Raw genomic sequence first — 11,166 nt, 5'->3', positions numbered from 1 at the left:
AGAAATTTGTGTCCTTAAAATATTTTAAAGAATTCAACATTTAACTACCTACTATTAACAGATGCTCTGACTTTATGTCCAAACATATCTTTGTGTTGTGCTGAGATATGAACTGAAGTTGAACCAGGGCCTGTTGAATCTGTACTTTCATGATAGTGAAGGGTATCCCCGCAGCCTCTATTTAACCAGGTAAGTAATTAAAAATGCATAGTTATTTACAGTGGCAGCCTAGCAAAAGCGAAGCCTTATCTGGTAGCCACACTTCGAACACACTTCGAAAGTTAAAAGGCAGCACACATCTAAAAATATCTCATACCTGTTGAAAGATATCTGCGGCTTTGTGGCGAAAGCTTTAAGCCTGCAGTCCGCAGGTCCCTCAATGCTGTAGCTTCATTTGCGGTCCGTTTGGAGTGTTACGATTTACTACAGCGCTCGAACGCAACAGCAGCAGCTTGGTTTCCACGGCAACGTCTGACAACAGGGAGGACGATGGTTTACGGTGAGTGAAAAATGAAAGCGCATTTAAGTGCGGATAAAACGCGGATTTTGTGCACTTTTATTCTTTAAAAACCCGCTTTGAGCCGGTTATTCTGGCTGAATAAAAAGCATCACTTTCTCCGAAGCTTTGGACTGTGATGCTCGGAGCGGGTGTAAGTGAAGCTGATTTGGCTGCAGCTTAAATGTGTCTTTCAGACCAGAAAATTTGTTATAAAGTTACAAAAGCTTAAAAAAATGCTGTAAAATATGAAGGGCCTGTAACTCCTGAAATATTCATAGTATGGAGGTAAAACTGTGTTTGGCTTCCCTTAATAAAGAGATCATACATAAATCAGCTGACTGACGGGGGTCGGGTGGCATTTTTTTTTATATGAAATGACCCCAAAGTGCTCTTTATGCAGTCCATAAACCAATAGATTAAATTAGAAAATACATTTATTTTTATTATGTGTTTATTTATGTGGGACCAAATAGTTCTGAGGTGTTTTAGAAGGTACTTTAAGTAAAACTGGCAGATTTTAAACTTGAATTTACAAGAACAGTTTTTGGAAAATAAAGCTTTAAACATTTTTCTTTGACCATGAAAGCCAATTATCTTTAAAAGTCTTTTAGGTTTTCAGCATTTAACCAGCTTAAAACTTGATAGGTTCACCCCCCAGAGCAGTGTATTCTTCTAGTTATTTTCTAATTAGTGGCTATAGCAGATGTAATTCATATTAATTGAATAAACTGTGGTTAGAGATTAAACAAAGTCGGCGGCTGCAGTATTTCTGCCTCGGTTTTTACTAACTGCTCTTCAGGTTTTTAACACCTGCTGATGGTTTTCATTAGAAACGGGCTCAGTCCATTGTTGGGAGCAAAAGAAGGTCAAAGTTCAGAGAAAATTCTGTTTCAGTCACGGAGGATTTGGTCCGCCGGCGTGCCGAGCACAACGAGTGTGAGATCTTCTCCCTGGAGGAAGTTTCTCTGCATCAGCAGGACATCGAGAGGATCGAGCACCTCGACAGGTGGTGCAGGGAGCTGAGGATCCTCTACCTGCAGAACAACCTCATCCCCAGGATCGGTGAGACGGGCCTCAGTGTGCATTTAACTGCTTTCAATGACTGCTGGCTCGGTCTGTTACTGAAATATCATCAATGTCAGCTCTTGACTGGTGAATATTTCTGCTCTTACTGAGCAGTCCGAGCCCTTTTTAACTGTAATGCACACACTTACACTGATCTGCTGAACCGCCACAGGAGGTGGAGCAGTTATAGTTTGGTCCACTTTGGGCCGCTCGTGGCCTCGACCGGTGGCGTTGACCTTATATGGGCCAAATGTTAGGTGTGCTGACACATCTGGGCCATCATCACACCAAGAAGAACCTTCACACAGTCTTTGTGCTCAAAAAGCATCAGCTTAAAGGGAACTTCATGGTTTTGTGTTTCTGTTTGTTTAGAAAATGTCGGTCGACTGAAGAAGCTGGAGTACTTGAATCTGGCCTTGAACAACATTGAAGTCATTGAAAACCTGGAAGGTCAGTGCACAGAGGCAAACGTGCCGTGCAGCTTTAATTCAGAGTTTGTGTGTAACGTGTTTGTTTAGTCAGTTTTTAGCTGTGTTTCCACTTCCTGCCCTTCAGGCTGTGAGAGCCTGCAGAAGCTGGACCTGACGGTGAACTTTGTGGGCTGCCTGAGCAGCGTGGAGTCGCTGAGACACAACATCCACCTCCGAGAGCTGTTTCTGGTGGGGAACCCCTGCGAGCGCTTCGAGGGCTACAGGCAGTTTGTGGTGGCCACGCTGCCTCAGCTCAAGGTACGGTCTGCTGACCTCCTGTGGGCTGCACTCCTTCATCCAGGGGGACGAAGGCTGTGAGGACACGTGGCCTTTCATTTTTCTTACAAACACCTCCTGCTGTTTGTTCAGATTTTCTGATTGTGCAATTATGAGCATCATGTGGAAGATTCTGCTGACAAAATGTTTGATAAATGACGGGAAAGTTTTTGACAGTAAAAGGTCTGAACCGCAGAAACCTGAGTTTCAGCTCCAGGAGAAATATCTGAACTGTCAGAAAGCTTGATGTTTGTTTAAAGGCCCCTGAGAGCGGGCAGGTCGTCAGGGGGTGAGGTTAAAATCCTGATGCAGGTCCAGAGTCCGAGTCCCAGCTCTCGCTCTGTGTCCTCAGTGTCTGGATGGGACGGAGATCAGCCGGTCGGAGAGGATCCGAGCCTCGCAGGGCCTGGAGGAGGTGAGGAGGCGCGTCGCTGAGCAGGAGCGGGAATACCTGAGGAGGAGAGCCGAGGAGAAAGAGGAGGCCAGGAGGAAGGAAGCAGGAGAGGAGGAGGAGAAGAAGGAGAGGAAACCAGGCTTCAGCGGCCGCTGGTCCACTGACATCAACAACATGGCGTGAGTGAGAAGATGTTTTTATCAGATAAAAATGTCATTTTTCTGCAGAAGGTTTCTGAATCTCAGCAGTGACACAAAATCTCTTTTTTTTTAGATTTTCTGCTAATTGACATAATTACATTAACCTGGTCTCTAACAGCAGCATATCCAAGTAAAATAAGTGAAACTGAGAAGATCAGGAGGAAGAGGGGAAAAAAAGGGCCAAATATGTTTGTTTGGAGGACTGCATTTGGCCCACGAGCCTCTAATTGGTTACCCTTCATTCATATATTTGCTTTACAGGTAATTCTGCTGAACATATACAACAACCCTGCACCCTGCATACAGCAACCCTACATGCTAATCCACCTTAAAGTCTCCGTTGTGGAGTGTGCTACTGGACATTTCTCTCATGGTGCAGTTTGTTTTCAGCACCCACAGTTCTGCTTTCAACCTGGGCTTTGTTTTTTACCTCCTCCCCGCAGGATTAATCAGTACGCATGTGTCTGAGAAGTAAAACGCGGACGAGGAAAATCAGGAAGAACGTAATTTAAAGGAAGTTGCTGCAGAGTTTTGAGGCCCAGACTGCAAACACTTGATCTCCTTTGGTTTTCTGGTCTCTGTGACAGACTGAAGACCTCTGAAAAGTATAAAACCAAAGAAAATGAAATATTGTTGTTATAAAAGGAGAGAAATCCTGGCAGCTGAAACAGCCTCGGTGTCTCAGATCTGACTTTGAGATGTTTCCAAGCTGAACGTAACGTGTCTGCAGAGCTCAAACAGCGGCTGCTGCCGGCTCTTACAGTCACACTGTGGTCATAGAAAAGCACCCTAATGGCCCCTGACCTCAGGTGATCAGATCTCTAACTGTCATTAAAACCTCAGTGATGACCTGAATCCTTCCTGTTTCTGCAGTCCAGGGTCAGAGGAGAACAAGGAGAACCAGGAGCTGGCGGAGAACCCAAAGAACCCAGAGGTGGATGAGGAGGAACGGGAGCGCGAGTTCTGGCACACGCCGTGCACCTTCACCCCCGAATCTCGCCTGGAGGCTCACCGCCACCTGGAGGAGAAGAGGCGGGCCAAGGAGAAGTAAGTGCTGTGAGATCTGAGGGTCAGGTGAGAAGCATGCTGGGAACCGTGGGAGGATCAGCCATGCTGGATCCTCCTGCTCCCATCAGAGCGGCTGTCAGTCAGCGATCATCTTCACCTTTTGTTCTGAACAATGTAATCAATTACTTCATAATTCAGAACTTTGAGAATGACAAAGTGGTAAAAATGACAAATTAATTTTTTAATGATAGTGAGCTTACGATCAAAGAAAACAGTCTACAGTCATTATTGTGTGTTTTTACTGAAGCATTTATTCATTTACTAACCTGTTTGTAATAAAGTGATTAATGAGGTTTTCTGAAATAATGAAGTTAATGAGGAACAGATATGTTTGCTGTACAGAACGTAAACATTCAGTTTTAAATTAAAATGCTGGGATAACATGGATTAAAAACACTAAATTTATCTTCACTAATAATAATTAAACTTAACCTGAATGATGTGAAAACTCGAGCTCAGTCCTGCACACGTCACCTGTCCGGCCACCAGGTGTCACTATAATACCAACCAAGATGCTCAGCAGTGGCTCTGATTCTGTGTCAGACAAACTTTATTATGTCTCATAACTGCACCAAAAAGTAATGAACACACTTTAAATTGACTAAATTAGTCCAACTACACAAAAAAACTCTATCAGGAGAAATTACTGTGAAAGCTTCCAGTTTCATATCAACAGTGTCAACGTTAAAAGACAGTTGCTTTTTCAGCCAATCACCAGGAAAACAGATCGAGCTGCCCGACGATCGCACCGCTGACATCGTTCGATGTGTTTTGAGTCCAGGACGCTGTGACGCGTCAGCCCGGCGGCATAAATCAGACCTGAGCGTGATGCCTGACGGGCAGTCGGCTGGACGGATGAGTCTGCGGTCTGTCGGGTTAATGAGGCGCTCTCGGATGAACAAACTGTTCTGTACCTGAAGCGAGGCGGCGGCGTCAGCAGAGGGATGAGCAGGTTCAGACGGTCGGGGAGGATTTTGTTCTGTTGTGTTTGTGACGAATGAATCGGCCGCTGAGCTCAAAGGTGCCAATAATCCTGAGTGATTTACATCCAGGTGTCAGAGCGGGACTAACTGATGAGACTCTGTGACAACTGACATCAGTCTAAAAATACTGACCTGAGTCTAAATATACAGCAGTCAGCGTTGGAGTCGATGAATATTATAACTCTGTGCAGTCAGAGCTTCTGATCTGCTGCTGCTGCACGCTTTACAGCTGCAGCTGAAGAAGAATCAACAAGGGAAGAAAGAAAGGCCAGAATTTAAATATGAAGGATCTTTAAAACACATAAAATCAAAGTCTGCAGAAAATGAAGAGAAACTGGAGACGCTGCAAAGCAGCATCAGTGTGTTAGCAGAAGAAGCTAATTTATGTGTAACGTTACCTTTGACCTCTGAAAATGGAGACTGAATAAAAATGGCCGTATCCATCGACAGTTAACGTTAAACTCCTCGAATAAAACACGAAACATCCTGACGTCCTCTGTGGTGCTGTACGGGGATACTGTCCACATACTTCTGGACACAACTGTTGACATGCTTTATGTTGTTTACAAACAGGAAGTCCAGAGTCAGTCTGTCCACAGTGTCAGTCTGTCCACAGAGTCAGTCTGTCCACAGTGTCAGTCTGTCCACAGTGTCAGTCTGTCCACAGTGTCAGTCTGTCCACAGAGTCAGTCTGTCCAGAGTCAGTCTGTCCACAGAGTCAGTCTGTCCACAGTCAGTCTGTCCACAGAGTCAGTCTGTCCACAGTGTCAGTCTGTCCACAGTCAGTCTGTCCACAGTGTCAGTCTGTCCACAGAGTCAGTCTGTCCACAGTCAGTCTGTCCACAGAGTCAGTCTGTCCACAGTGTCAGTCTGTCCACAGTCAGTCTGTCCACAGTGTCAGTCTGTCCACAGAGTCAGTCTGTCCACAGTCAGTCTGTCCACAGTGTCAGTCTGTCCACAGAGTCAGTCTGTCCACAGTCAGTCTGTCCACAGAGTCAGTCTGTCCACAGTGTCAGTCTGTCCACAGTCAGTCTGTCCACAGAGTCAGTCTGTCCACAGTCAGTCTGTCCACAGAGTCAGTCTGTCCACAGTGTCAGTCTGTCCACAGTCAGTCTGTCCACAGAGTCAGTCTGTCCACAGTCAGTCTGTCCACAGTGTCAGTCTGTCCACAGTGTAGTTAGTTTAAAATGTCAGTTTTACACTCCTGTAAATGAAGACGTTGTTGGCCCTGATATTCCACATCACTGTATTCTGTATGTAGAGGACAGGCTGCATATTTCTGCTGGAGGTTTCTTCCTGTTAAAAGGGAGTTTTTCCTTTCCACTGTCGCCAAGTGCTTGCTCATAGGGGGTCGTTTTGACTGTTGGGTTTTCTCTGTATTATTGTAGGGTCTTTACCCACAATACAAAGCGCCTTGAGGCGACAGTTTGTTGTGATTTGGCGCTATATAAATAAAATTGAATTGAATTGAATTGAATATTTATCCTGTATATACGGCCTGTGGATGTGAGGTTATGAAGGCGCCTGGCTGCCACACTCAGCACATTAATGACTCACTGAGAACATAACTGGAGTGTTTTGAGCTGTTTCAGGTTTTCAGGTCTGTTGTCACGTCAGTCGTGGGTGAAACGACGGCAGTTTCAGAGCTGACGGCAGGAAACTTTAACACGCACTCTGCTGTTTATGCACAGCAAACCTGCTGAAGTCTAATGTCTTTAACTGTTTCCAGGTCAGTTCATAAACCAGTCACTGAGAGTTAAAACTCTCTCAGCTGTTCAGTGACGTCTGTGATCAGGATTTATGAGGTGAGGCAGACGGGCTCATCCAGCCCTGCGACCGGTGCCGTGCTCTGACTGAAGTGTACGGCTCTGCTTTCACTTTGGACGTAAACAAAGACGGAAGACGTTTGGAGGGTTGGTGAAGTCGGGCTGGCTGAGACGTTGGCTGTAGAGCTCATCATCAGCAGAGTGCAGGTGGAGCTCGAGGGTTAAACTGAGAGTTTTGGTTGTAGAAGATGAAATGATGGCCCTTCACACAGAGGCAGAGATGGAAACTGGATCTCTGTCTTAAAACCGGAGACAGGCCATTGGCTCTGATGAAGGACGTGCTCTGTGAATGTCCTCGCAGCTTTCTGAGGAGACCAAAAACTGTGTTAGAGTTGATTATGAGCACAAACACGACTCCATCAGTGATAATGATGCTGTGAGTCTGCAGGTTAGCAGATATGGATGTTATATTGTTCTTTGTCCTTATTTGGTAAAATAAATCAATCAAAGCGCTCGTCTCTAACGTCTGGCTGCTGCAGTGGTCCCAACGAATGAACACAAACATGTTTTCATGTCCCCGTCTTTTGTCCTTCAGGGCCACTGTACTCGTCTAACCGCTCATGTCTTGTGCTTGTACACCAATCAGATTGTCATGAGTCTAATTATTTTCTACAATGCCTGTAATTAGTGCTCACCTGTAAGGTGACCCTCTTACCAGGGTGTTAATTGAGTGTGTGTGTTTTAAACATCTGCTTCTCACAGTGTTTCTGACACACACACACACACACACACACACACAGTTTCCCTGTCAGCACAGTGATATCAGCCTGCAGCTGTGAGGTTTCCCACACTGAGAGCAGTCCGGTCAGAGGGAGGAGGCCCAGAAACTCTGGTTGTTCAGCACATTTTACACTCAACACTCTGCTGGAGACAACAGTGAAAAATGCTGCACATTAGTAGGAAAATAACAAAAACAAACAACTTCATATTTCTCAAACTCAGCGGCCATCTTGGATCAATTCTGGCTGTTATTTTGAATCCTTCATCTGAATGACTGAGGAGAGAACCAAAGCTTTATTTCATAAAACTACATGGACTGAAACCCCCCCCTCCCAACACACACACACACACACACACACAAACAGTTGTTCCTCCAAATGGTTTTTCCTGCTATCATCTGCATCGCCGTTTACTTTCTGAGCTGAAACTTGAAAAACTACATTGCAAACTGGACACTCTTAGCGCTTAACACTCCTGACTGACAGCAACCTTCAGCAGCCACTTGCTAGGTAGTCATGGAGTACATATTAGTCCCTAGACTAGAGGTTGCCGACTGGTCTCTAGGCCTGTGTGATTGAGATCTAAGACTGAAAACGTCTCCTGGGTGAGGTTCTCCAGGCACGTCTAACTGGAAGGAAACCCAGGACAGAGAGATTAGATCTTAACTGGATTGGGAATGGGATTTGGTTATCCCAGAGGATAATGATGTCACTGAGAGCAGATATCCCTAATATGGTCATCTGAGGCACACAGCCCCACCCACCTGCAGTTCAGGTCTTCTTTCTGTGAGGTGGCAACCAGAAGAAAGCGGTCTTAAAGGTGGAGCAGCTAAAACAGATTAGTGAGGGTAAATAAGGACGTAGACAGCAGTCTTCATTCAGTGCTTCTGTTTTAAAAGATTTGATGTTCTGATCACACCTTTCCCGTTTTGGCCGGCAAACTCCCGTATTTTACCCCTCTGTCCCACTGTCCTCCTGTATTAGTATTTTCCCATAAATTTCCTGTATTATAATATAATACTTTAAAAAGCATTCGTGTGCCGCTCCAAACTGAATTGTCACTAGCCTCTAGAGAGGTTAGTGCAGACAGCGGGAACAAACCCGGAACAACAGCTGGACCTCGGTTGGGCTCAGTGTTGCCAACTTAGCAGCTTTTCAGACCCCCGTAGTGACTTTTTTTCCAAAAAGCGACTAGCAACAAATTTAGCGACTTTTTCTGGTGACGTCTGTGACTTTTGGAGAGTTTTGGAGATAGACCGCTGTCGCCGTGTTTTGTGTACCTCACTTGCGGACCTCACTTAAACACTGAGCCTGCCTACCCGCTCCCTCCGCTCCCATCCCCGAACCTCGCTTTGGCCTTTATCAACCTTTGAGACAGCCGACAGCGAGTTTTCTTACACAAGTTGGCAACAGCGGCCCAGATAAAGGAGGAGGATTGAACGTAGCTAGCTAACACCCAAATTTCCCCTCTGTGGGACAATAAAGGCTGTTTCTTCTTCTTCTTCTTCTTCTTCAGTCTCACCCCACATCAATGTTTTCGTTAAATTTGATATTCTAACATCAAACAATGCCGGACAAAATTGAGCCAGTCTCGATAGCCGGCAATCGGTCTGCCAGGGCCTCCACCCTTTGCCACCACCCAACACACAGGTGTGTTGGGCATGTCCCACCAGGAGGAGGCCCCGTGGTAGACCCAGGACACGCTGGAGAGATTATATCTCTCGGCTGGCCTGGTAACATCTTGGGGTCCCTCTGGATGAGCTGGAGGAGGTGGCTGGGGAAAGGGAGGGCTGGGCTTCTCTGCTTAGGCTGCTGCCCTCGTGACCTGGCCCGGATAAGCGGAATAAGATGGATGGATGGATGGGGCAAAATTGATTTATGTAACGTGGGTCTAGACAAAGAATTAAAGTTATGAAGTCATTTCATAAAGTTCATTTGTAGTTCTAAACATATTTAGGGTGTTTTTTTCTTCACTTTTTGTCTATTACAGCCTCGATTGCAACTACATGCAAATGACTATGCAAATTAGGCGATGGCATCATACAGCAACTTCTATTTTCGGCAGCGGAAAATTTCCCTTATTTTTAAATACAAAACTTGACAGGTATGGTTCTGACCCTGGTTATAAGCCTGCTGATGTGACATCATTGGTGGCCTCTCTCATCCTCTCAGCTGAGAACGTGGTCCAGCATATACAGCTCGTCTGTCCCCTGTGGAGCTTTGACCTTCCTCACAGCAATGAAGAGGTGATCCCAGCTGCAGTGTCCCTGGGTGAAGGTTGAATTCCTCCCTTTTCCTTCTTGTTTGGAGCCATTTGAAGATTCTAGTCGTTGTCCTGTTGAGGAATGCTTTGTTTCCATGATTCGGGTGTTGTGCAGGCAGGACTGTAACCGTGATTAAAGACCATCCAGATAAACCTGAGGTGTAACAGACCTGCAGAATAATAAACACAAAGCCCGCTCCCCTGAGACCTCTGATGCCTGCATGCAGCCTGCAGGTCATGGGGGAATGAACCCTGCTGCAGGGTCTGAATGTTAAACCGCCGCTCCTCTGGTCACCAGGCTGATGTCTCCAAAAAAGGCCAAAAAGCTCCAGTGTTTATGTTCCTGTCCTGTTTTAGAAAAATAGAAACAGCGGATCAAATCACAACCAGTGAACAGACCCATCAGGTAGTCTCAGCTCCCGTGCTCCTGAGATGGTCGACGTCGTCGTCTTCATGTACTTTGAAGTCAGGGTGTGAAAAAAACGTGAATGTTACAATGAGATTGTGTTGGGTTTTATTACTTGCGGTGTCTAAATGATATATGTCAGGATTACTGCCAGAAAGTAACTTTTCTAAGCAGTGGCACTGGCAGGATTTCAGTTCATAGTATGCTTGTTACCCTGCTGAGATCTGCATGGTTCAAACTCCACGTCATGATGTTAGCAGAGCATTTAATCCTTATATTAGTCTGCTTTTTGTATCAAGAGCCTAAAAGATGAAAGGTAGGATTTTTTTGCTCATTTCTGAGCCACTTAATTACTTGATAACATGTAAAAATAAACGCTGCCAAATGATCTTATATCCAGACGTGTTTACACCAGTCATCAGCTTTCATGTATTTGCATCACAGTTACTAAGAGGTTAAAATAAAAACCATCTATAAAAATATGTATCCTGCAGGATGATGGCAGCTGATACGAGTGTTTCTATCCAAAGAGAGAAACTAACTGTTAGATCACTCTGGGAAAAATAGATTTTTAATCTCAATCAGGCCTTTATCTGGATAAATAAATGTTATCAAAATTGTTTATGATAAATTAGTTCCATCCATCCATCCATGGACGTAGCTTCTGGGCTGGAAAAGTGCCTCAAACCTGCATTCTGTCTGAAGACCACCAGGTGGTGATAGCTGCGGTTGTGACCTTCTGACCTCTGTAAACTCGTTCTTGATGAGTTGATGGACTCGGTCACTCATTTTGGGACAGTTTTAATACTTTTGGCTCCTCGTTTATTAATAACGGGTTACCACAGCAGGCAGCATCACGTGTTTGATTTGGCCGAGTTTTTACACCGATGTCCTTCCTGACACAACTCCAAAGAGATTTGTGTCTCTTCCTTGGCTCAAACTGGGAATCGTTTGCCTGTCAGGTGAGTGTGTGACCCACCCCACTGTGGAATAAGAA

General features: G+C 45.3%; 1 protein-coding gene across 2 annotated transcripts in view; it reads left to right on the top strand.

Moving 5' to 3' along the window:
• The first annotated feature begins 341 nt into the window (after positions 1 to 341).
• Positions 342 to 11,166, top strand: part of dnaaf11 (dynein axonemal assembly factor 11) — a 34,763-nt gene continuing 23,938 nt past the window's right edge. The window contains exons 1-6 of one of the 2 annotated variants that reach the window (XM_030751952.1): positions 342 to 499; positions 1,394 to 1,561; positions 1,937 to 2,014; positions 2,120 to 2,292; positions 2,663 to 2,883; positions 3,778 to 3,951. In XM_030751952.1, coding sequence (XP_030607812.1) covers positions 490 to 499; positions 1,394 to 1,561; positions 1,937 to 2,014; positions 2,120 to 2,292; positions 2,663 to 2,883; positions 3,778 to 3,951 — 824 coding nt within the window. In that variant the 5' untranslated portion in view covers positions 342 to 489. The remainder of the gene's footprint in view (positions 500 to 1,393; positions 1,562 to 1,936; positions 2,015 to 2,119; positions 2,293 to 2,662; positions 2,884 to 3,777; positions 3,952 to 11,166) is intronic. The other variant, XM_030751951.1, reaches the window with a different exon arrangement.

Source organism: Archocentrus centrarchus, chromosome 17 (genome assembly GCF_007364275.1).
Source record: "Archocentrus centrarchus isolate MPI-CPG fArcCen1 chromosome 17, fArcCen1, whole genome shotgun sequence".
In the NCBI taxonomy this organism is placed as follows: Eukaryota; Metazoa; Chordata; class Actinopteri; order Cichliformes; family Cichlidae; genus Archocentrus; species Archocentrus centrarchus.
The sequence above is the reverse complement of the archived record's forward strand: the minus strand, read 5'-3'. Positions and strand labels throughout refer to the sequence as shown.